Source organism: Oryzias latipes, chromosome 4 (assembly GCF_053564925.1).
Source record: "Oryzias latipes strain Hd-rR chromosome 4, Olatipes_Hd-rR_3.1".
NCBI lineage: Eukaryota > Metazoa > Chordata > Actinopteri > Beloniformes > Adrianichthyidae > Oryzias > Oryzias latipes.
In genome coordinates this window covers 33,060,635-33,087,168 of record NC_136240.1, presented here as the reverse complement: position 1 = coordinate 33,087,168, position 26,534 = coordinate 33,060,635, and the positions used below count along the sequence as shown (strand labels likewise).

The following is a 26,534-nucleotide window of genomic DNA, read 5'->3' as shown; positions in this document are numbered from 1 at the left end:
AGTCTTCCTTTTGAAATTATTTAATAATGTTAATATTTAATATTATGTTTCTAACTGATAAAACAAAAAATAAAGATAGACGTATAAGATGATGAATAACAATATTTAAAGTTTAAAATGGATTTTAAATGAGAATTAACAACCAGATGAGCACAAGCCTTTTTTCAGGTTCAATCCAAACAAAAAATGCAACAAGTATTTTTACAGAATTACAAAAAATAACACTAAAAACAATCAAAAGTAAATATCAATGAATCTTAATCACTATCTTAGTTTTGTTTATTTTAGTGATTTTTTTTTTCTCGTATAAATTACTTTATTTATTGTGATGCAGTTAAATACTTTATTCGAACCGTTTTTAGTAAGCCTGTTAATTAATTTGATTCTTGACTGTCGGGGAAAAGAAAATGTGTTCGTAAAACTTAATGCGTTTTGGTTTCTTCGAACCATCTTTGGAAATCCTGCTTTTATTGTGAAAGCAGCGGAAGTTCTTCAGTTCTGTTTCCGCTCGCGGCGCGTTGACATTTCCTCGGAAAGAGCGGGACAGCAGGGAGCGGAGGAGCGCGTCAGTCCGGCTCATATGTACACATTTACGTTTAGATTCATTCGGGGCTGATAGCATGTCCTCTCGACGTATCGCCGGGATTTTTATCACCGTTTTCTTGGCTCCACATGTAAGTTTTTCCCCCCTTCTTTCCTTCATGTTTGTGTTTTAAACGAAATCTAATGGAATTTTTTTAAACTTTATTTACATTGAAAGCCCTTTTCTTATGCAGACATTTGTAACAATGAGCTACTTTTTTCTTGTTTTGCTAAGACAAATTAATGTTAGATTCAGTTAAAGCTACATAAGCACAGTTAAAAAACAAAACAAATAAAGCAGCCAAATATTAGAAATACCTACAGACATTGAAGTGTCTTGACTTGGATTCTATAAACATTCTCTTGTCTAATGTAGAATTATTCTATAAAGAAAGCCTTAGTTTGACCATTTAAAAAAGCTATTTACAAACATATTACTGCTCAGACTCTTCTTTGTTTTATCTTATGGACTTCCAGGTGACTTCAAACAAAAACTGGCCACCAATTGATTGATGTTTTTGGTTTAAAAAAATTAATATTGGCTCAAAAAAATACATATATCGTTTTCTTTTAAGCAAATGTGTTTTGATTATAGACCACTTGGATGCAAATGAATGGACTGATGGCTCCAATTTGCGGCTTTACAAAACTAATGATGCTTTTAGAGAACATGTATGCCTCAATATAGTTAATTTATTATTTTAATCCAATCAGAAAATATTCAAATGTGTCATTTAAAAGTGTTTAAAAAAATACACTGAGCCTTTTGTGGTTGAGCATGTTGGGTTTTTGTGCACGATTCAAGAAAAGAGGTCAAAACGATGCAAAATGCATTTAAATTGCAGAAACAAACAAAGTACAGAAATGTTTTCATCCAATAAAACGAAAAGCAAACTTCTCATAGGATCCTCCAAAACCAATGAGTTGTTTTCGGTTTGGCTCCGTTCAGTGACAGTGTGATGAGAATGCATCAAACAACAGTCCGGGCACGTCACACTAGCACAGCTTGTCACATCCCTGATCATCTGCACGCCCAGCAGATCCAGGAGTTTTCACTGTCACGCCTTTTGCTGATTTCCTAACAGAATAGAGATGTGAGGAAGCAGGCAGGCGAGTGGCGTGATGATCTGCGTGTCCCTGAGAGAACGGAGGCGGCGTGCACACTCATCCCCCTGCACCACTTCATTCTCCATCGCTGCTCCGGACTGCCAAGAATGATAATGAAGTGTTTGGAAAGAAAACGGCACAATACCAGCAAACATGTAGCATTAGTCCAGCCAGGTTCACATGTTTATGCCACCGTTCTTCAAATGAGGGTTAAATGTGACGACGGCTGATGAAACAGGACAGGACGGATGGGATTATCGCTTCTTCTGCTGAAGAATAATAAAATATTTTCATTTTTCTTTCTTATTCCACAAGCAGAGCAGAGCAGGGACAGACTGCAGCAGGTTTTTTGTTTTTGTTTTTACATTTTTGCAGCTGTGATGTGTCTAAAGAAGAGGTGCAAATCTTTTCTGTTTACCTAATTCTGGCAAGTATATAAATGAACAGATTTTCAGAAGAATGTCAAACTATTCATTTGTGTAAATGGGATCCAAACTGACCTTGTTTTTCCTCCCTGTCTGACCCCAAAGAGCACATTTTATAATCCTCAGCTGGAGCAGAAAAACATAAAAGTGCACCTGATTCGCTGCTGGGGGAAAAAAAGAGGGCAACATCAGCAAAGGCGAGCGATGCTGTGGCCCCTTTTTGGGCGGATAATGGGCTTCACCTCGCACAGAACAGGTTTAGTGGCGGCTCCCAACTGATCTGAAAGACCTTTGGATTTAGTTTCAAGGTTTATTTTACCCAAACTTGATTAGTGTCGCCTCTCTGCTCGCCGAAGCCGCCTTCCGGCTGGAGTTTCCGTCTGTCAGAGCCGCTCAGCCTCTCCCTCCCTTCAACAGAAGCTTTTGTTGAAGTTCATGAGGTGCTCCTGCCGTCTGCAGGAACCTTCACACGACTCGCTGCGCTCTTTACTCCGACAGAAAGCGACCGCCACATCCTCGGCTGAGGTGCAGAGCTCACTGACCGCTTCATTTGGGACATCTTAGAAAGCATCTGTAATGAACACAGTTTAATGTATCAGACTATATATAGGAAAAAATAAATAAATAAAAGCATCAAGTGGCGTCACCCTCATCGCCCTGATCAGAGCTGCATGTGACAAAATCATACATAACAACAAATGGCGGCTTTTCTCCTGGTTTTATCTCCATAGCAACCATTTTATCTTCTGGTCACCTGGAGATAACAAACAAGTCCATGAAACTTTTAGAGGAATCGGCAACAAAAACCGTTGGATTTCCTTTTTTTTTGTTACCGGCGCCCACATCCCTAATGTGTTTAAATTGTTTTTTTTCCTAAGGCAGGAATTCATTAGTGAAATCTTCACAATATTCTGGTAAAATAGGCGTACGCTACAGGGGGAATGCCACTTTTCACACCTCGCCGTGATAATAACAATGGTCAATTTCTAGTAAATTAAAAGACAACAGCCCCCCCCCCCCCCCCCCCCCCGAGATGCTGGAGGAGTTTGGAGGTAGATAGATCAAAAACCCTACAAGGAGATTGCATTTGTTAAATGGTACTAAAGGTAGTTTCATTTTATTTGTGCGTGTGGAAAATGTGAGGTGGCGGCCTCATCCCGAGGTCAAAGGTCAACGTCACTTCGGTTGTGGTTGTAGACTTAACCCAGTGGCTGTAGGTCCTGTGGCCATCCCATAATAATTTCAAAACTTCCTTTGGAGATCTCAGACACATGGGTTTTGGTTTCTTTAGTGGATGTTAAAATATTTAAAAATAAGAAAGAAGAGAGCGAGAGATTTAGAGATTTAGGCTGCAACCATTGAAGGAAAGAATCCAATTCTTGTCATTTGAATTATGACAACACAAATCAATGACAGTTTAAAAAGCAAAAGATTTTGTTTTATATTTTTTTTTATTGTCATATTGAATTGTAATTTTGAATATTGAATTCTAAAATGCAGAATGTCTTTAATATTCCAAGCCTGAAATGCAAATTGAGAATTGCACATTACTTTGACTCATGAGTGGAAAAAACCTGCGTACCTTGTAGTTTCAGTTTATTCGTTTCAGAAAAGTATGGGTGTTTTTTACAGCTGGACTTTGAGAAAAAGTCAAATAAATAACTAATCAGGAGACATTTTGCTCATAAGATTAAAAATCTGAGCCTGGATCTTAAAAAGAAAGTTAAGTGTCTTTCAAACCACATTAATGGGTTAAATGTTGCTCATATCAGGCTGACACGTTTTAAAACCCTTTTTAGGATTGGCTGTAGATTTTTTGACGGTGGCCAGAAATTCCCTCTGACGGTTTTGATTCAGCTCCAATGAAGTCCTTAGATCTCTAATGCAGATTTTAATGCAGGAAAGCAGCTCCTCCTGTGGGATAGCACTGGTGACCCGCGGATATCGGGCTCCATCAGAAGAACCTCGTGTGATTCCCACAGGAGTTGAGGCTTCTGATGCTCTGAGTCACGAGGAGACGTCTTGTTTTTCCCTCCAGGCTTTGGGAAATTAAAAAAAGGAAATGAGCTGAAGGAGCCTCGTTTGTCTGAGCCACGGCCACACGAGGAGCAGAGGTGCCTTTAACTGCTGCTGATGGGAATAATCAACCCCTCCAGGATTTCCCAGGATTCCTTTGGGATTGTTGTTGACTAAAAATGTTTAATAAAAAAAAAAAAGAAGCAGAGCAGTAAAAGTTAGACTTTACGATTATTTTCCCATTGTAAAAACACCCAGGACCTTCTTTTCAAAATGAGACCATTTTTAACCTCCGACCTAAAGGTGTTAAAATGAATCCTCCACCAGAAACATAGGTTGCTTTTCACCTGCAGCTTGCAGGAAGGTGGTGCACCACAGGAACAAACACCACCCAGATGATTCAATTCTCACCTGGAAAAACCATACAAAAACCATTTTCCTTTAAGTTTAATTCTTTTTTTTAAATTATTTTATTCAAAATGGGGCTCTATTCCAAAGGTCAATAACAATTAAAAATAATGGCTGTAGACTAAACAGACGAAACAGAACAGAAGTTGTCTTTTCCCACACTATGGAAAAATTGCCAAATTTCACACTTTGCCACAAAGTGGCCGCCACATGCGGCACACGTGCAGATTTTGGTTAGTTTTTGAGTTTGTTGTGTTCAAACATGCAGTAGAAAAAAAAGAATTGTAAAAACGATTCGATCCGTCAGTCCAAGACTGCTGCAGGACCAAATTGTGAGGCTTCCTTGGTCTGGAACGCCAAAGGTTTTCAACCGTCACCACCAGCTAAAATAAAATGTCTTTAAGTTTTGAACCGCCAGTAAAAAAAAACAACAAAAGTTTGTTTTACTGGACAGAGCCGAGAATCTTTTTGTCATAAAGAAAACAGCGTTTACCGGCAATCAGTGGAACGCGACAACCATTCTGGGATGTCAAGCCAACACCACAACAGCGATAGTTCGGACACCGGATTGAGCTGCTATTAGATAGAGGAAGAATACATTTACACACTATTTTGATCAGAAAGGCCGCCAATTCTTTTGTTATTTTAGATTTTTGGCTGCTCCCACCTTCGTCTTAAGGCCGTGTCCCACAGCCACTACGAACATTTTTTGCATATTGCACTGATGAATATTGGTCATACGTGAATTTTGGTGGAAAAAGTGGTCTTCGTGTAAAATTATTCACAGATGTCTCACGAATAAACCACATTCAAACCATGGAAGAAGTACAAATAAACCACGCAAAGAACACATAGATCAATGTAGAACGTGAACCGTGCCTGATTATTGCGCTGTTGATATGCATCTCATTAGTGATTCATGCATCAATTACATAATTTGAACGTGATATGTGCGCCGTATACGCGATATACAAGTTATACACCGGTGGTACATGCGTGAAAAGTCCGTTAGACATACGTGGAACTGTTGCTGAAAGACACAAATTTGCAAATAAACTACCGGTACATAAAATACGCGTAAATTGCCTCATTCTCCACCGACCCCAAATTTTGAACAGCTAAAAACCAAATTCATGTAAAGACCCGTCAGCCGAAACCCTCTAAGGACGTCTGCGCACACCGACGAATGACCAACAAAAGAAACGCGTGTCACGCATGCATCACGAAAGACGGACATTTCATGCCTGAAATTTGCGCAAAATGTAAATAGAGGCTGTGTTGACCCTCTGCATCCTCCTTCTTCACGCCATCCACCCTCATGTCCTCCTCCACATCCATGAACCTCTTCTTTGGTCTTCCTCTTCCTTCCTGGTATCTCCAACCCCATCGTTCTTCTACCAACATCAGCCCCGTCCTTCCATTCATTTCCATCTGCTTCAACGCATGGATCTCCAGAACATCTACTTTGATCCCTTCCTGGTCAATCCCAAAGAGAACCTCAGCATCTCCATCTCTGCTTCCTCTAGCTCCATGTCTGCTGACTGCACACGAGAAAAACGCCGCAACAACACAATTTTCACTAAAGTGGGTCTTTAGATGAATCCAATGAAAAACATGCAGACACTTGTGCGGGAATTAACCCCCCGTTCGCTCGCAGCTCCACACTTTCCTTGAAATGAACATGTAGCCGCTGCAACGATTTAACAACAATTACTTTTGATTGCCATTATCCTCGACACTCTTCTGCTCTTTCATGTGGCAGTTATATTCTGATCTATGGTGGCTGCAATGTTCATGCAGAAAAGCTGCTTCTGCTCATTAGGGAGCAAAGATCATTCCTAAATGCAAAGGCTTAACCGGAGAAGGAGAAATACTCGTTAAATGCATTTTCCGATTAAAAAAAATGAGCATTAGTGTGGAGATAAGTTGGTCTGCAGGATAGCATGTAAGAAGTGCACATTGCTGCTGTGTTCTTTGATGGATAACATTAGCCCAGCTTCTAGCTCTGACCTTTAGACAGACCACTTAAGGTCAGTGTGAGCATAAATAACAAAAAGTAGTTTAACTCTTGGTGGTTTGGCTCCTTCACAATGAATCCATCACCAACCACCTGAACAGGAAAAACATGTTCTGTATGTCAAAATAATGGAGATATGTATTATTTTTTAATTTTACTCCAAATTGTGATTGATTTCAATTAAAATGTTCAATTTAGAAAAAAGCTATAATTGCCTTTTTTAGGTGAGCATGTCCATACAAGCTTTCACTGAACTTTTGTTTGTGAAAAACCCAAAAGGGGAAAAAAACACACAAGAACCAACTTCTTCTAAATGATGTAAGAAGGTAAATCACAGCCTGGTGTTGCTTCCAATCAGCCCAGAATGAGGTTTCACGCAGAACTCGCTTACAGGCACAGCAAATATTGGAGTCCTGAGGACTTAAAGGCTGCAAGTCTTTCCAAATTTACTCCGGAGTTCAATAATACTCAAATAAATACAGTTTGAGTACAACTGAACCAAATGAAGGAGTTACAGAATCACACCCTGTAGACATGAGGCTGAGGTCTTAAAGACCCATTCCAATGAAAATCCTGTTTTTGATGTTTTTAAATTGATCTTGTAGCTTTTTAACATGACAGAGAACAAATATATATAAAAAATAAGAGAAAATTGTATTTCTGAGTATTTCTTTATTCAAATCATTGTGACTCAGAAGCAGACAAAAAAATACTGTGTGTGTGATGAATAGTTGCAATATGTGTTTTTACAATTGTGAAGCACTTTGTGATTTTTATCTGAAAAAGGTATTCTAGAAATAAACATTTACTTACTTTACTTATTTACTTTCTATTCTATTTTCAAAAGAAAATATTCACAATAAAACCAATACAAGACATCTTATTCAGGGGAAATGAAAAGTAACAGAATGAAGAAAAACATATTTTTCTGCTCATGTTACTTCCATACATTCAACAAAAACGCAAGAGGTACGTCTACAACTATGTACACACTGTTACTCAAAATAACTGGGAGTATAGTATCACTGTCTTTAATTTTCTACACCAGTATAGTAAGGGGGTATTTCTGTAGTCGTTCTTAATTATTTATTTTCTTCTACTGATTGTTTCAGATTGTTCAATTTGCAGAGCCCTTTGAATTGAAACACATATTCCTTTCATTTTTGTTCTGAATTTTGGTAATGAGAAATCTCATGACCCTTTAGGTTGTAGTATTACTTTGTGCGGATGGACATACTTTGGGTGGCTTTGGTGTCTGTTTTGGTGGTTTTTAGGTAGATTAACTCTTTGGGCTGTTGTTTTGTGGGGTCTGGTGGGTTTTAGATGTCTTTAGGGCTGGAAAACCACGACTCTATCTGGCAACACACCCCCATCACCTACCATTTTGCGGGCGGACACTCTGCCACTAGGCCACTGAGTTGGTAACTGCCTCCAAATGCTTCAGAACCAACCCAGGCAGAAGAGGAGACCTTGTCAGAGAGTGGGACAGACTTTTGGGGACATGACATTGTTCAAATATTTACTGTAAGATGATGGGAGAATAATTAACCTGACAGTAAAAACAGGCAGAGATCATCCAACAAACCTTCATTTGGAATTCAAAAGATGAACAAAGTCAGACAGTTTTCATGATGAAGTATTTCTCCACGCTCTGCCAAACTGTGGTGTTTTTGAGCCCACTCTGTGTGTGGAAGTGAGCTAAGTGCCTGGATGCTCTGAGCTCCATCGTGTGCTGCAGGAAAACAACAGTCCACAAGTGTTTCAAACAAAATATCCTTTTAAACCGATGAAAACAATTCAGTGGATTGCATGAAATTCAACAGAAGTGTCAGCCCTGAGAGGCTGAGTGTGAAGCAGATCTTACCGAAATTGCAGCTCCAGTCTGTGTTATCTGCAGTAAAACATTCAGGAAGATCCCAACATGCCCCCGGTTTTCAATCAGAAGAAAGTCAGAAGTCACAGTAATGATGGAGGAAAATTATTAATTAACAAATCTTTTTGAAGCATGGATCCTAACCGGACAACATAACCATCGGTGCGGTCTGTTAACGCGCTGATGACTCACATGTTTTCTGTTCATTTTCATACATTAAAATCCTTTTTTGGTTTGTTTTCTGCGACGCACGCTTTGTTGCAACGTCCACAAATCCTAAAAGCAGTCTGACCTCCTGTCCTTTAAGTGGGGTACCAACATAAAACCCAAACTCCCCCAAAGCTTTTATGTCATGTGGCAGATTCTCAACTCATGCAGGAAAACTGTCAGGAACTGCTGTTTGAAGGTTACCGTTATGGATTCAAGGAGAGTGAAGCATTTCCTGTTACCCATCATGCTTTTGTTTTACCACTAACTTGTTTTTAAAAACTTTTTCCACCCAAACGAATCCGCATTTTTACACATAAAAAACAGGAAATTGAACATTTAAGACTCTTTATTTTTCTAATGAAAACCTGAAAACCGTGTTTGGATAAATGCTGCAGAAAACCTGATAGGATCATAAAAAGTTCACACAGAACTGTAGTTTAAACATAACCACTAAAACTCAATTGAATGCAAATGTTTTACATTAAAATTCTGTTCAGTTACATAGAATAACGTCCTGCGTATGAAATCCTTAAAATACCCTTAAGGTAAACTTACAAAAAATGTATGCAACTTCAGGTTTTTTTAACCTTTTTAAATCTAATTAGTGAGAAAACAACAATTACTCTGAATACAGACAGACTTTTCAGTTTGCGGAATATGTCTATTCTTCTGCTTTAGCTCGTATTCAGGAGGGAAAACTCTGTCGTTCTGAAGTAAATGAGGAGTCAGCCTCTGTAAATCCAGCCTTTCTCTGCAGATCATCAAGTAGATTGTTGGAGGCTCCGGTCTTCATATTCTGCCTGCATAGAGAAGCTCTTTTAACTTCTCTGGTCTGTGTATCCAAAGGCTGAGGTGTGCAGACCCACAAACAGAAGTCATCAAGGGATGACCCCCTCTACTAATGCAGAGGGGGTCGTCCGTCCCCCAACAAAACCCCAAATGCTCGCTTCTGTTCAAGCTTTTCTGCATTTTTCTGATCTCACTGCTTTAGAATGAGATCAAAATGAGCGTGACGCATACATCTCTCCAGTGCAGCAGAGCTTCTACCTCTTTCTGCTTCACCTCCTGCAGGCTGTGTCGCGTCTGCACCCCGAGTGCGAGTTCATCTTCCAGCTGGAGAGAGAGGAGCGCCGCTGCCTTCAGTACGTCGCCGAGCAGGGAAACAGAAGCTCCGAAGGTGGGTTCGCTCTCGTTTGCATTCAACGTGTGCCGTTCCGGAGCTATGAAACGTACTGGAGATGCTCCTATTAGGGGAAGGAATGCTTGTTGGAGAGTTGTTGGTATTCAGAGAAGGTTCTTGATGAAATTCAGGCTCCTTAATGAAACACGGAGATCGTTCACAGTTGATTAAAGCATAAAAGAAAGTCACATTTAATCAAACCTCCTGGATAACTTTGCATCAATATCCAAAGGTTGGTAATTGATGCCTTTGAAGGATGCTTTGTTCTCACTTTTTGCCCAAGTTTTTAGTGTTTTAACTCCTTTGATCCTTTTTTTCAGATGACCTCGCCCTTTTTTCTTATCGTTGACTGTAATCCCTGCGTTTTGTTGGTTTGTTTCCTCCCAATCCACAAAGGTTGCTGGCCTTTCTGGGATGCGGTGGCCTGCTGGCCTCGAGCGGTCGCCGGGGAAACTGTCCAGAGAGCTTGTCCTGCCGTCTTCTCGCTCTTCAAAAACAACACGGGTGAATAAAAAGCTTTCATAAATGGAAAAGGGTCCTTTGTTAATTAGTGAAATGTACATTTTTGTGCCTGAATTGTATGTATTTGTTTGGTCTTTCTGATCTTCCACCTGAAGCAGCTCCTCTTTTAACAAAAGGCCAGATTTTAGAGGACTTATTCGAAAAACTGTGCTTTGCCAGAAAGGCAAAAAAAATTGATTTAGTTGAGTGTTTGAACTCTGTGAAGCTGCATTGTCGTGCTGCGTTGCTCCAGGGAAATGCATATGCCATGTTCATGTCATGTCGCATGAATGGTCAAGACGGGATGACTCGCAATCATCGTTTTACAGCTCAAAGGTTTTTTTTTTTCTCATAGCAGCTGCGCTATTTCCATTTTTATTATGTCTGTTCCGTTTATGAATATTGAAGAGGGATCAAGAAGCCGTGGAGCATCTGCATTCACCAGGTTTTTGCAGAATCTGGCCAAGCTGTGGAAAATGTTGAGTTTTTATTTCAGTTGTGTTTAAAGCTGCCATCTTTTCGCTTAAAATAAAAGTTTGGTGATGTCAAAAGCACTAAGAGGTTGACAAAAAGCCATAAAGCAGAGAAAGAAAAAAAAGATTTGGGGGACATTTTTACACCCCAAAGGTGTAAAAGGTGTTCATATTCCTTTCAATACTCTCTCAATTGCAACGCGTGTCTCCAGGGATTGACGCCATTTATGTCTCCAACTGTTCTAACTGCAAACATTAGTGAAGAAAATGGCAACCATGCAAATTTAGTGGCCAATGAAAGAGCTTTGGTCCAGCTTTTACCGAGCAAAACGACTGAAGGGTTCTTCTGCTGACGAGCTTATGTAACTTCACAAGGTCAATTTAGGGCTGATTCTCAAACAAAAAAATTTTTTTTCTTCTTTTCTGAGATGAAGGCTTTGCTGCTCCTCTCTGGACTTACTAACAACAGTTCTTTAGTTGTCCCCTCCAAAAACATCCCACCTTCTTCAGGTTGAACCCTTTATAGTCATGTTCTGGAGTGCAGCATATTAGTTACCGGTTTTCTTTCGTTTACCAGCCACATCCCAGCAGCTTTGTGTTGGGATCACCTACAGCCTTTTCTCTCTCAGGCTGAGTCCTAAAGGTTTAGGGTCTTCTGTTTGGACCATCCCTCTCTGGTTTCAGAGTTTTGTTTTTATTATTTATGCTTCTCTTCAGGAAAGTTTATTTATTTATTTTTTTCCCCAGAAAGTTTTTGAATTTCTGCCTTTACTCTGTCTCTTGCTACTTCCTCATCGTCCTGATGAAGAATAGAATAGAATAGAATTGAATATCTTTATTTATATAGCACTTTTTCCAGAAAGAATCCGAAAGCGGCTGAAATGAGCTTCCTCCGTAGGGGGCTGGACGCTCCCTTAGAGATAGTGGGAGGAGCCCGGTCAACCGCGGGGAGCTCAGAATAGAACCGCTTCTCCTCCACATCGAAAGGAGCCAGTTGAGGTGGCTCGGGCATCTAGTCCGGATGCCTGCTGGACACCTCCCTGGAGGGGTGTTCCAGGCATGTCCCACTGGGCGGAGGCCCCGGGGAAGACCCAGGACACGCTGGAGAGACTATGTCTCTCGGCTGGCCTGGGAACGCCTCGGGGTCCCCCCAGAGTAGCTGGAGGAAGTGGCCGGGGCCAGGGAAGTCTGGGCATCTCTGCTTAGGTACCGGATGAAGAGAGGAAGATGGATGGATGGATGGATGGATGGATGGAACACAGAGAGGTAATAAAATCCGTCCTGGGGGAGGAACCCTCCTTCATGTGGACACTCATGAGGTTTCTTCTTTTTTTCCAGAATCCGTATTTTTGGGGAGTTTTTCCTTACCGTGAAGGAGGGTCTAAGGGCTGGAATGCCCAGTTTAGTTCAGTCTGTTTATTTTAGTTCAGTTTAGTTTATTTCTATTGAATTCTATGTATTCATGATCCTTTTGATTGCATGTATACTTTACAATTACCGTTATGAAGTCCAGGGGAATCAGCGCTTCAATATTCTGCAGCTAAAATCTGGAACAGCCTCCCTGAAGTCGTAAGACAGGCTTCTTCTGTGTTCATGTTCAAATCTAGACTTAAAACATTTCTGTTCAGCCGTGTATATGACTGAAAGGTCTTATCTGCACTTTTCTTTCCTTTCCTTCCTTTATTTTTAAATCAATTTTCAAAGTTTTTTTTTCTTTTCTTTTAAAGTAAATTTTACGTTAATTATTTCTATGATGTATTGCGATTTTAATGCATTTTTCTGTTTTGTGAAGCACCTTGAATTACTTTGTGTACGAATTGTGCTATACAAATAAACTTGCCTTGCCTTGCCTTGCCATTGAGACGACTGTTATACAAATAAAACTGAATTGAACTGAATTAAAATAGAATAATTATAATAATAAATTAATTATAATAAAACCGGCAGTGGTTCAGTGGTAGGGCGGTCGACTTTGAATCACGTGTCGAAGTGTCCTTGGGTTTAAGATTTAAAACACCCAATGGAATCAATCTGATGCAACGACAATGGGACGGCTTAAAAGATTTTGGTTGGAAGACCTCAAGGATCGGCCTGAAGAGTACGGGGCTAAAAGGTCAGGTGTGCACGTCGGAGCTTGACCACGCGAGGAGAATTTTAAAATCAATTTGAAATTTGATAGGAGTGATGCGTGTCCGTTTACTGGTTCCTGTGAAAAGCCGCGCTGCAGAGTTTCGGACAAGCTGAAGGCGGTTTAGGGAACATTTGTTTAAACAGGTAAAAAGAGAGTTGCAGTAATCTAAACAAGAAGAATTGATAGCATGGATAATTGTTTGCAGGTCAGATCAAGACAAAATACTTTTTAATCTAAGGAAGTAAGAAAACAGTACAGAAAAGGTCAAAAGTCTTCCAACAATCAATCCAATAACAGGAAAATGAATGTTTGCTTTATCGAGTTAAAATCTGTTAGAAAATCGTTTCAAAAAGCAGAAATTTGGTTTGAAAGACAAAGTTCGAATCTCAAAGCGCTACAAAAGATTGCAACAGAGAAAAAAAACAATGAGCAGAAAAGAGAAAATCTTTTTGCTAAGATTCCGCAGCTGCGATGAGGTCTGGTTACCAAACCACACAGAAGGATTTACTGTGTTCACAATTCAAACATGACATTTGACAACATTTCCAATCAAACATAGAGAAATGTCAGAGTCTCAGCTGCTGTCGGGGAAACAAAGCAGACAGAGATCCTCACGGCTCCTCAGAGGAGGACACGCTTGTCTTTTGACGGTGATTGTTGGCGAAAGCTAACCTCCTGTGGAAAATATCTCTGCAGGGTCAGTGAGCCGGAACTGCACAGGCGGAGGCTGGTCGAGGCCTTTCCCACCATACCACGTTGCCTGCAGTGTGGATGATGACATTCCTGAGGTAAGGGCTCCCGAGGAGAACCCGCTTCAGAGGTCAGGGCCAGAAAGGAGACTCCAGACTGGAGAGTATTTTAAACAAAAATATTTGGCCAAACCATTGACTGAATCTGAGAACTGGACCAGTGTGACATCAACCATTGAAAAAGTGGTTTAGTCAAAGTAATGTTTTGGTTGCTTTGAGGCAGCAGGGACTCCCCGTTTGGAACGCCAGAGGGAGGGGTCTCATATGCAGCCAATGGGCCAAGTTAAAACAGGGAGTCCTTTAGTTTCTTCTATAAATAAAACAAGTGGACTGAGTAGCTCCTGCTGTGAAGGAGATATGAAGATCATTTTACAGAACAGAATCCCTTCTCTGTCACTGGATGGTTCTGGTTCAGGAAGAAGTAACTCCAGGTACGAAACGTCTTCCAAATGAACTTTTGAAGTCACCCTGAATTACTGTGTACTGTGAGGTACTGACCAGGATGAGTGTTAAGATGTATCTATTCTCCTCTTTTATTTTCTTTATTTTGCTCCTGACATTGAGTTGGAGATGTGTTCCATGTAGGGTCAACTGCCCAGCTGCAGGGGGCAGTATAGAGAGACCGTGAGTCCTACCCTACCAGGCAGGGGGAGGACAATGAGAGTCTTCACAGACAGGGCTGTAATGAGTATCCAGATACTCTGACATCTAGAATGTCTCCCAGAAAAATCTAGTACAAATATTTGTGACGTCTGCGATTGCTGATTGACAATCTTTCTAAATGTAGTAGACTATAGTAAAATGTTATTCAAGCAATGTAAATATTGATCTAAAATTGCAGAACTATCAAGTATATAAACTAAACAAACCGGACACGCTGCTGTCACCGGAGGCTAACGCAATTTCAAAGTAAAACTAACAATTGTTTTCTGTAGATGGAAAAAAAAAATAGATGGAATTTCAGTTTACTGAGAGAGTTCTGAAATCCCAATTTTGGTTTTAAATAGTGTCAAGCATTTGAATACTATGAATATGAAATAAAAATTGCTGTGATCATCTATAGCTGCGTTTTGTATTCACAATGAAAATTGCGCAGATTGGATTTGCGATAATATTTTTGCCTAATGGAAACACGAGAAAAACTCGTATTTATCGAAAATAAAAAGTTTTTGCGTTTGGAGGAGGTGTACATGTTTCCCAAAACTACAATGGAACACTTTTTTTTCCCGCATTAAATGAGTCACGTGACCAACAGCCGGATGGCGATGTGCTTCTTGGTGAGAACTGGCGGCCTTGGGCGCTGCAAAGCGGGCGCCACCAGAGGTCCCACAGCGCCACACGGCTCATCAAAGGTTGAGCGCGTCATGTGGAATTGTTGGATCCACAGCTCCTCTGTAAAAATCACCAACCACCATCTCCCAAAAGGCTTCATCAGTAGACGCCGACGTCTACTTTGTTTGATGATGATGAGCGCTAGCGCCGTGGCAGAAATTTGAATGTTTCTGCTGTCAATCAAAGTATTGGTCACATCCATCACCGTGTTCCTGAATGACTTATCGCGTGAGTGGTTTGTGTTTATTAAGATTTATTGGAAACAGTGTAATTGTGAAATTGTGTTTTTTTTTCAACCAGGAAGTTAACTTTCAAGTGTGATGTTATTTAAAGTGATAATATAATTTCTTTCTTTCTAAATCTTTGTGTTTAAATCTGTTTTGATGATTCTGATCTCCTGTTCTAAATAAACATGTAGCAGTCATTTAAACATATTTAATAGTAAGAATTTGATCTGAGAATAAATGATCTGAATTTGTGAATCAAATTCAGCCCTGTCAAAGAATCAGTACTGGATAATACTTTGACTAATTTGGATTCACAAAAGAGACTTTCCTGCTCTAGATCTGGAGGTGTTTATGTTTTGCATCTTTTGTTTTGATGTAAGACCTTCTAAATCTTCCAGAGCCTCAGATGAAAAGAGCTTTCTTGTAGTTATTCCACAGCTATCCCTTCTTAGAGCCAAGATTTAAGTTTGGCAGCAATTTGCTCTCATTTTCAGACATTATTTTCTGACTCTTCAGAAAGCTTTGATATTTGTTTATCCGTGTCTTTCCCGCTTCAGTCGGAGGAGCTGTACTTCACCACCGTGAAGATGATCTACACCGTCGGCTACGGCGTCTCCCTGGTGGTGCTGACGGCGGCGGTGCTGACCCTGCTGTTCTTCAGGTATGAGAGGCGACCACGGCGGAAACTCGTTCCCCGGAAACGCCGCCAAGCGCGGCAGTTCAACTTCAACTCTTCTCCGTTTTAATTATGGAGTCAACTCACTAAGGATCTGCGGAGCAAAATACAGTTCGCACAGCAAACAGCCAACGTGATTACGTGCCACTCAAGCCTTTAATAACAGCTGCCACTCCGTTAGCTTTGGGGAAATCATTTTTTTACAGTTTAGCAGGAGAGATTTCCTACGTGACAAGTGATTTGTTGTCTTTGACATGTTGCAACAACGGCACAATCCATCATGTTCCAGTTTACGGACAATCGCACACTTCATTTTTATAGCAAACCTTTTGTTGGGCTGTAGATTGAACAAAGTAACAATGGGGAGAGCAGAAGCTACCAAAACACGGCCCGACGGCGCCAATAATAACAATACCGCTTCAGCAGAACGCATGAAAGATGATAGAAGGTCTGAACACACAATGAACCATCGCAGAAAAATCAAATGGAGTTCCACTTGAGATTCATAAACATCTGCTCGTCCTTCAATCAGGCTGCATCAGGAAAAAGACCCTCAGATCCCTGAGAGGACGCGACTTTCACCGCCTTCTCCTACAGATTCAAATAACAGAGCCGTGTTTTATTTAAAGGCTTTTCGTGCGTAGCACTCAATGGGACGTTTGGTTATCCATGTCTGTTCCAACAGGAGACTGCGGTGTGCCAGGAACTTCATTCACATCCAGCTCTTTGGGACTTTTATTTTGAAGTCTGTTGCGGTGTTCATAAAGGACGCCACTCTCTTCTCGAGTGATGAGACCAACCACTGCACCCTCTCCACAGTAAGACCACGGGAATGGAAGGACTCCCACTGCGGGATCTATCACTTTTCCTGAAGCTTTGCTCTCTTTCCATCTCTTCCCTCTAAACTTTCGTCGTGCAGTTCGCCTGTAAGACCTCGGTGGTCTTCTGTCACTACTGCGTTATGGCAAATTTCTTTTGGCTCCTGGTGGAGGCGCTATACCTCAACTCCCTGCTACTCTCCTCTTTCTATCACAGCCGCCGATGCCTCTGGGGCTTCAGTCTGCTGGGATGGGGTGAGTGATAAACCAAACTAGAAAGTCCCAAAACCGTGGGAAAAATGCAGTAACTTCAATAAAGATTCCTAGAAAGCACTTTGCATGCAAATATAAGTACATTGATGCTAATTCTTTCAGAGCTTTGAACATAAAACCTGCAAACGTTTGAGCCAGAACCATATTTTAATAATCAATCAATTTAAAACTGATGTGACATCATGTGATGTTCTTTAGGTATATTTATTAATATTTATATTCTTGTTTGAACAATCTTAACCCTCTTTTTAAATGTGCATTCTTATTTTCAATGACTGATGCACTTTTCATTCAGCTGCAAATTAATAAGTCGTAAATTCTTGTTTCAATGACTGAAGGAAGCACTTTTTCTTTCGTCGTTTTTTTTAATTTCTTAGTTGTAAATTTTACCTTGTAATCTCTCGTTTTAGAGAACTGACCAAGAAATACGGTGGCCGAGACCTTCCATCGCAGCAAAGATTTAAGAACTGTGCAAACTAAATGAAACTCTGCAAATAAAAAGAAATGATGTTGCAGAAAAAATAAATGCTGCAAATAAAAAAGCAACAACGGAAGCAAAGCCAGTAAAGTTTAAAATTCAATCGGGGACTTTCTCAAAAGTCCTAGGTCACCCCACACTGCTTCAACTTCACATTCATCCAAATAACTATTGTTACCACACCTGCAATTATTGTTAGCAAGATTATTAATGATAAAAAAAACAACAACCACAGTAATAAGCTGCCGGAAATACAGTTCTGCACACTGGGTTTCTCTGTGTTAGCCAAAGCTAACAATAAACCTGTATCCATCAGTTTACCTTCAAACCTGGGGCTTCATGGCCGAACCAGATAACACATTGAAAAGTACACACAGTCACGCTGAACACTAACATCTTCACTACTTTCTCCTTTCATTTTTCACGTCGTACTCCTGTCTTTTTTTATTTGCACAGTTTTTTATTTTATCTGCAACATCATTTCTTTTTATTTGCTGTGTATTTTTTTGTTTGCGTAGTTGCTATTTGTTGCTGCGATGGCAGGTAACTGCCACTATAAAAACGCACTTAGTAGATTTTGTTGTACATGTGACAATGACAAATCTCTCTATCTATCTCTCTATCTATGTCTCTATCTCTCACTCTCTATCTTTATCTCTCTCTCTCTCTCTCTATCCCTACGCCTCTCTCTCTCTGGTCTCAGAATTGAAGTCTTTAATTTTCAAAACATTATTTTTATATTATTTTTCTCCATCTCTCTATCCAACCATCTATATCTATCTATCTCTCTACCCCCCCCCCCCTCTCTGGTCTCAGAATTGATCTCTTTAATTTTCAAAACATTATTTTTGATCAGATATGTCAGGTTTGTTTGGCATAAAAAAATAAGACCTTTGAAAAAACATTTTTTATTTCCTCACTGAAAAGCTTGCCATCTATATTACGTTTGCTTCTCTGTGGGGACATTTACAGACAAATCTGAAACGTTTTTGTGAAAATTTAGCTTTTCACACACGTATGCAACCCCACCTGTTCCCATCAAATCTTCAGCAGAGGGTCTGACATGACAATTCCACGAGCCTGCGGGGTATTTGGAGCCCCGGGGCAGCTGTGAAAAACAGCACAGCTCCAGAGACACTGGATGAGGAAGATTCCAGATCCTCTGTCAGCTGCTGTCTCCCGTGGCTCAGGCAGAAGCTCCGGCCTCTGCGGCGTCACCACAATGTGATGTCATTTTTAACGCTCCCAAATATTTGTGTTTAAACCAAAAATGTTCATGGAGATTTCCTAAACGGATCCGAAGAGGTCTGCTGCACATTAACTAGCTGCTCGTGCACGAGTCTGCTCGCTGAAAGCCAATGCAGCTCCGATATTGTATCAGAATATTCAGCTGAGAGCTTCACTCATCTCTAAATGCCTGATTATTATTCAGACTTCTCTGTGCGTCTTGATTAGATTGCCCTAGCATTAATTTTGTTTTTCCGCCTCTCCACAGGTGTTCCTGTGCTCTTCATAGTCCTGTGGATGATTTCCAGGGCTTATTTCGAGGACACAGAGTTTGTTTAAATGAATTTTTTTCTATCAACTGTTTGTTGGGAAACGTATCTTCTATCAAAAGCGTAACTGTTTGTGCATGTGGAAGTCGACGCCTGAATCCTCCATGTTTGTGCCTCAGATGTTGGGACATCAACGAGGACTCGCCCTACTGGTGGATCATCAAAGGACCGATCGTCGTCTCTATAGCGGTAAATGTCCCGAACCACGAGCTGGTAATTGAACTGCACGCGTGTTGGAGATGATATGGAGGCCGTTTGATTTCAAAATGCGTCTTTGGATAAGGTTCTGGGGAGAGATAATGTATAGAATAGAAATTCATGTCATACTAATCCAAGTCAATTACACCCTTGGCTGCCCGTGACGTTACCACGACGATCTGTAATGGTGTCATTACGTCAAGCTTTTAAAACTGAATGCGTTTTGTTTTCCATCAACAGGTGAATTTCATGCTCTTCATAAATATAATCAGAATCCTGATCCAGAAGCTCAATCCTCGCCTGATCCAGTTCAACAACTCCTCCCAGTACAGGTGCGGTGGTCAAGTCCTGCAGAGGATGCAGATTTTCTTTACAGCTTGCGCATTTATATGAAAACGTATTGTATTCAACAACAACAAAAACGTCCAAATAATGTTTTTTAATAATTCAAATAATTTTTTATTTTATCTAGAGCTCACTGCAAACAATCCAAACTGCATCACAGACACTTGTTGCTGTTGATACAGACTCCAGAAAAAATGTCAATTTTTGTTTCCGTGCTCCACCTTGTTTTTTTAACCCAATTTTTTGAGATTTCTTTGGTTTGTTATTGGGATAGTTTTTTTTAAACATTTCTTTAAATCTTTTCTCTTTCAAAATTACTGTTTTTGTTCTTTTATTTAGAACTGCAGTTCTGACAAACAAACAAGTTTCTGATTGCACATCAGGTGTTAGTTTTGATACGTTAGTTGTTCGTAACAAAATTTGATCAGAAACAATTTTCTTCAAAAATAGCAGAAAAAATTATTTCAATAAACACTCATAAAAAATATCTCAAGAAAAAAATCTTCTTTCAAAAGATGAAAACAAGAATAGAAAAACAAGAAAAGATGTTTTTGAAAAAATACTCAGAAAACAAGTCATCTAAAAAATGCAACAACAAAATATTTATCACAGAGATTACAATTAAATTATCTAAAAAACACTGAAGGAAAATTGTTTTAAAAAAGTTAAAGAAAAAAACACAAAAGAGTTGTTGCTTTTTGAAAAATACCAACAAAAAAAGTATCTAAAAAAATTCAGAGAATAAATCTTTTTTAAAGTCACTCGAAAAAATGATCTCAGACTGGAAGACAATTCTTTTTTTTTTTTAAAAGGAAAAAACCCAAAAATTAACTATATTGAAAAACAAGATGATTATTTTAAAAAATAAAGAAAAGGGGGAAAAAATATGTTTTCAAGAAACAAAAAAAAGCTTTTTTAAATAATCAAAATAATTTTCTAAAAGATCCTATTTGTTTATTACAAATCACTTCCATACATTTTAAACAATCCCGACTAAAAGATCATTCAGAAACTTTATTTTTCCTAGTCTTTCGTTCTGTGGCTTAGTTTGATGATTGACACTTTTTCCTCCTGCTTTTGAATGCTGAGACGGCACTTAGTTATTAAAAGTTGCAGCTAGTGCAGGAATGGTTCATACACCTTAGTGAGCACTTAATAATTCATCCCGCCACCACCCAATCACAATCTGCCTGTCAGCCCGGCCACGTCCGCTCTCTCACAGGCCTCCCTTATCCGAACTCCGTTGACGAAATCGCTGCACTAATTAACTGAAAGTGCTCTGTCACATCAAGGAGTCTTCAGCGCAGACAGACGAGACGTATCGGAGGAAGTTAAGTGATGCTCGACTTAATGGCAGCAGCGTTCTGCGTACCTGCAGCTAAGAAAAGCTGCACAAAGACTGAAGAAGATGTTTCTCGTGACTCACGCCTGGTGGTTAGGGTCTGCATGCAGGAGGGATCTTTCAGAGACCTCCACCCTGCACGTCTGATGTCTTTGCTTGTGTGCGACAGACGCCTGGCCAAGTCCACCCTCCTGCTCATCCCTTTGTTTGGAACCCACTACATGTTCTTCAACTTCCTGCCCGACTACTTCAACGTGAACCTGCGCCTCTGCATCGAGCTCTGCATCGGCTCCTTCCAGGTCCGGACTCGTTTTCCTCTGACGTTGCCCATCCGTACCAAACGCTGGAGTGAATCATATCCATCTCTAGCTGTAAACTGTTTTGACTGAAGCCTAATTGTTTTAGTCTATATTTAAGGGCTGAGAGACTAAAAGCCTGTCAGGTTGTTAGGTTGGATTTTCTGTACGCACTTGGACACATACTTTCCTGCGAGTGCTGCTTTGGCAAAGCCTCGGTCAGTGGGTTCATCACTCAGAGGAGCAAAAATCTAAGATAAACCCCCCCTTCATGTGCCAAACTTTGTGTCCTTCTGCAGAACGTTAAACAACCAAAGCGTTCCTCTTTTTGTGTGTGCAGAAAATCAAGCGTCTGTTGTTAAAATGATCTTAAACCTCCAGTGGTTTGCAAACGTGCTCTACAGTTTTTCTTGAATGCTGAAACACATTTCACAAACGTGTCCTCCTTGTTCCCCGATGTGTAAACACAACAGCCTTTTCTAAAGCTACATAAACACAACCACACCTTCTCACTTCAAAACTCAAACTTCCTCAGCTAAAGAGCAGCTCTGGGCTTCCAAAAATGTCAACACTATACACATCATTACAGCAAAACATTGGAAAACACACAATGCTTAGTTTGTGAGGAGGTTCTCTGTTTCACAACTGCGCCAGTTCATATTTTTAGAAACTTTACAGTAATGGATGTTCTTAAATCTCTGCAGAGGCTTTTAGATTTGTGAGTTTTATATGAAAACTATAAATCTATAGTCAATTCTACATGCACACTACTGTAACACAACTCAATGCAAAAACAGAATCTATTGCACACAACAGTTCTCTTGAAAACATGATCAAGTTATTTTACTTTATTCACACCCTGATCACACCTCAATTACTGTGCAGCATCATGGCCCTGAGCTGCATCAGGCCACATCACCTCATCCACATAGCAGGCGTCATTGTTGAACGTAGGTCTTTGTGTCGCGCTCAAGGGGAACCCTACAGACCTGTTTCATCCGCATCTATTGGTGCCGGAGAACTCTGTCTATTGTGGCCAAGCTGACGCCATCAATGCTCTCAAAGTTGATTTTGTCAGCAATGACTTTGTGTCAGATCTCCCAGAGTCTGATGAGGTTGTTCTCACAAACCATGTCCACACGGAGGGTTTCTTGTGCCGCTGTAAATAGGGCAACCCTCCCACCTCTATGTGGCATTCTCTCAACTCTTAAGAAAGAAACATGTCTTCAATCGATATGTTGTACAATACAGTAACAGCTGATTTGAAACCAATAGACTACTTTCACAGGCTTGTAATATTGTATTGTGACAAAGAAAGTAATAGAGTACTATACCCGATAATGGCTGCCATGGTGAACCTACTCTGGTTTGGACGGACTCTTAGTCCTGCTTGCGCCATTGTGATGCCATGGTCAATGACTGTTGCTCGCATCTCCCTCCTGGACCTCCTCCTCTCCCTCGTTGGCCTGCTCCTCTTCCTCCTCTGATTTGAACTCCTCTTCCTTGTTGGCCTTCTTCCATGGACAGCTCATCTCCCTCCTTGGACTCGAATTCCTCTTCCCCTGACTCTGCCTTCATCCATTGTGTACCCGTGGTCACAGTTGAACAACAAGTGTCTTCACTTTTGAGTGGTTGTGTGTCGTGAATGACGCCAGGTGTGTTCATTGTGTTCAAATATTGCTGACTGTGGCGAGCATCTTGCATCACATGAGCTTTTGTTTGAGATTATGTGCAGAGTTCTTTTGCGTTTTAGCATTTGAGAAAAACTGTAAGACCTGAGGATCCAGAAAAGGTTTTCTGCTTGGTGAGCGAAACTAAATCCCATTTGTGGGGGAAATCCTCTTCATAACGCATTCTTCTCTGTTGCAGGGTCTTCTTGTTGCCGTTCTCTACTGTTTCCTCAATCAGGAGGTTGGTACCGTCAGCCACGGCCTACCACAATTAAGAACCGTCTCACAGAGGCTTTGCTGCATAAATTGTGTTTATTGTCCCATTATATGTCAGTTAGAGGTGAAAGGTGTGGAATTTTACACTTTTCCTTCCGTCTTGGACGTGAAGGTAGTACCCCGCCTTGAGGGCAGCACCAGGCAGAGAAACTCTCTGCATGCATTTTTTAATCTCTCTTTCTGCAAGAGTCTTTCTAAAAAGCCAAACAAATTGTTCCAGCCCGGCGCCAAGATGGTTTTCACCTCAAATTACCCAAAACAGGATTTATTTAAATTCATCTTCGACTTTTAGTCAAACCTTTTGAGTAGAAAGGGTTAGTTAAACTGGGACTATTTTATGCTTTATTTTTATAAATATGAAATAAACAGACTTTGGATGTTAGGTTTGGAGTTGCTGGACCCAAAAAGGCAGACGAGGACTTGGTTTGATTTAGTGAGTTTTATTGTAGGATGAAACAGATGATGTTGGGTATTGGATTTTTGGTGTTGGTCTTGGTTCTTTTGGGCTTTTGTTCTTTGGAGGAGGTTTCAGAGTTTCTTGCGAAATTTTGATCTGGAAGCTTGGGTTCTTGTGGCTTCGGTTCTGGTGGCTTTGGAGTGGACGTTGGCTTTGGCGTTGGCTTGGGCGTCGGCTTGGCTTGGTGTGGACTGTGGGCGTTAGCTTTGGCTTGACTTGGCTTGGCTTTGGATTTGGTTTGGGTTTCGGCGTAGGTTTTAGCGTAGACTTCTGCTTTGGCCTTGGCGAGGGCTTTGGCGTAGGCTTTAGTTTGGCTTTGGCTTGGATCGGCGAGTCCTTCATTAGGGCAGACGAACCGACAATGGCTGGAGGGCCAGACGGACTAAATAGGGTCCCTGATTGGATGTTGAACAGGTGTGTGAGACCGGATCATCACGCAGGTGTGCGGGGACGACCCCGACGCCTGACATTGGATCAGTTTAATTCTGAGGATATTCGCTTACATCAATGCAGGAGTTTCCAAATGTTTCCAGAACACGTTTTTTTGTTTTATTTTGTAAAGACCAGATTTATATGAAGCTAATTTCTAGCTTTTCTGCAAACACCAGCTATGTTTAGTTGCGTTTACTCTCTGATTTGCTTGGATGGAAACAGAAAAGGTCAACTTTTGGTCAAATATGAGGACTGGTTTCATGTTTTGATGTAAAGAAAGTTTGAAGCGCCGTCCGTGTTTCACTTCAGCTCTAATTCACCTCATGTCCCTCCGGGCCAAACTCCTCATTTTCAGAGAAGCAGCCTTGTGCGGAAGACGAAGAGTTGAACAGGTTAAAATGAGAGAAAGCCCAAGGAAAGTGCCATATGTCTTCATGCTTTCACAGATTTCTTCAAGTATCAAGAAATATGAAATGTTTTCTTTAAAGGGAAAAAAAAAAATAAGAGGTCAGCCTTGAACACTGAAACGCTGTAATTCTCATCCTTAAAACCTTGGACATTTACAAGATAATTTCCTTTTTTTTATTAACATTTTTTCATTAGTGCAGAGATTTCCACTTCAATTTTAGTAGTTCCCTCTTATGCTGAATTCACACCGAATGCGATTGGCCGACACCTTGACGTGGAGCAAACGTTTTTCTGGACTTCATTTGTTGCCACATCCAAAACATGAATGATGTTGAGCGGGTACCTTGAGTTTATATATTTTGGAGAGCTCTACAGAGGCGCCGACAAGCTCGTCGCTGTGTCTGGGTCCACCAGATCCTTCAGAGTCTCTCCTGGTGCAGTGTACTAACTTCCCCCCTGCAGTGGGAGCTGCGCCTGGGTTAAAGCCGTTTTTAACGTTACTACCGTCCGTCTGTGGCCCAGTTTAAGCATTAACCCGAGATGGGAAAGTAAAAGTATTGTTAATGTTGTCCTATTATTGATGAAAATAAGAAAAACATCATAAGCCCATGGAGCTGGAGAGATTGCACCCGTGGTGCCTCTCCGTCTGCCAGGCAGCCAACCACCATTTTAGTTTTTACATAGTTTTTTCATAGTTTCACATATTATTTTACATAGTTTTTTTTTAACAGTTTATTATGTAGTTATGTTAACAGAGTTAACATTTTTATAGTTTTACATCGTTTTTCCATAGTTTCACATACTATTTTACATAGTTTTAGTTTTTCCCCCCAAACATTTTACATAGTTTTACATAGTTTTTTACATACATTTTTTACAGTTTTACATATTTTTACATACATTTTTTATAGTTTTACATATTTTTTTTACATACATTTTTCATAGTTTTAAATAGTTTTCTACATACATTTTCATAGTTTTACATTGTTTTTTCATAGTTTCACATACTATTTTACATAGTTTTAGTTTTTTTCAGTTTGTCATGTAGTTTTGTTAACATTGTTTGACTTATTTTTGTTATCGTTTTTTTACATACATTTTCAATAGTTTTACATCGTTTTTTCACAAGTTGTTCATAGTTTTACTGTTTGTTGCACAGTTAATTTTAGTGACTTATAATATATTTTTAACATAATTTCTACATAGTCTTATAAAGTTTTTCCATCACGGTACTTTACTATGTTTAAATAGGTTCTTATAAGTTGACATAGTTTTTACATAATTGTAAAGATTTTTTACAGTTTCGTGTAGTTTTATTTCCATAATTTTACATTGTTTTTTTCCCTTAAACAACCCTCTTCCTGTTTGGCAGGTGCAGAAAGAGCTCCACATGCAGTGGCTGAGGTGGCGAGAGAGGAGTTATGGGGTGGTCTCACCTGCTGCAAAGGGCAGCCAGATGGACACGCCCTTCTAACACCTTCATGGAGGGCTGGACCTGCCCACGGGACTCGTTCTGCACACAGCGCGCTTTCACAAGCCGGTCCTCGTCTGCATCCCTGAAGTGTTTGGGTGTAAGTCATTCTTCACAGGCTGTTTCATGACTGCACTCCGTCAACCAGGAAGGAGCCACAGAGCCCAGGAGAGTCATCACCCAAATCTCTTGACATTTATACACACTGACACCGTCGATTCAGCAGCTCCTGCCAATTCTCATAAGCATCACCCAAACAAACACAATGGCTCATAAAAGGTCAGCTTCCAGACTCTCTCTTTGCCGTCACACATCAAATCCATGAACTGTAATCTTGCATTTGCATTTTTATGTATACACTGGATATGTTCTCGAGAGCATCTCCACTGAGATATTAGAGCATGATGGGACTGTGGATCGGAACCTTCTCACCACAAAAGACCGTGTTTTTACACAAAAGATTGTTTAGTGACTTCTTCTTTAAACATTTGTTAGCATCTTCTTGTGCTCACTTATTTATTTATTGAAACTGTTATTTAATCTTTAAAAAAAGTATGTTTAAAGTTTGTATTCATGTAGTGTGTAGATTAAAGCAGATTTGATGTTC

The 26,534-nt window shown here is 40.2% G+C and overlaps 1 protein-coding gene across 9 annotated transcripts; it reads left to right on the top strand.

Annotated features, from left to right (window-relative positions):
• The first annotated feature begins 488 nt into the window (after positions 1 to 488).
• ghrhrl (growth hormone releasing hormone receptor, like) lies at positions 489 to 26,534 on the top strand. Of its 9 annotated transcripts, none has more exons than XM_078946312.1 (13): positions 494 to 674; positions 9,710 to 9,815; positions 10,215 to 10,322; positions 13,620 to 13,711; positions 15,789 to 15,892; positions 16,593 to 16,725; positions 16,943 to 16,980; positions 18,972 to 19,032; positions 19,152 to 19,221; positions 19,471 to 19,562; positions 21,087 to 21,216; positions 23,083 to 23,124; positions 25,829 to 26,534. In XM_078946312.1, the coding sequence occupies exons 1-13, from the start codon at positions 621 to 623 to the stop codon at positions 26,014 to 26,016; spliced, it is 1,218 nt and encodes a 405-aa protein (XP_078802438.1). In that variant the 5' UTR covers positions 494 to 620; the 3' UTR covers positions 26,017 to 26,534. The 9 variants fall into 9 exon arrangements, with proteins under 9 accessions (XP_078802442.1, XP_078802443.1, XP_078802444.1 ...); XM_004068339.4 differs by having other exon boundaries at positions 16,827 to 16,980; XM_078946318.1 differs by lacking the exon at positions 21,087 to 21,216 and having other exon boundaries at positions 491 to 674.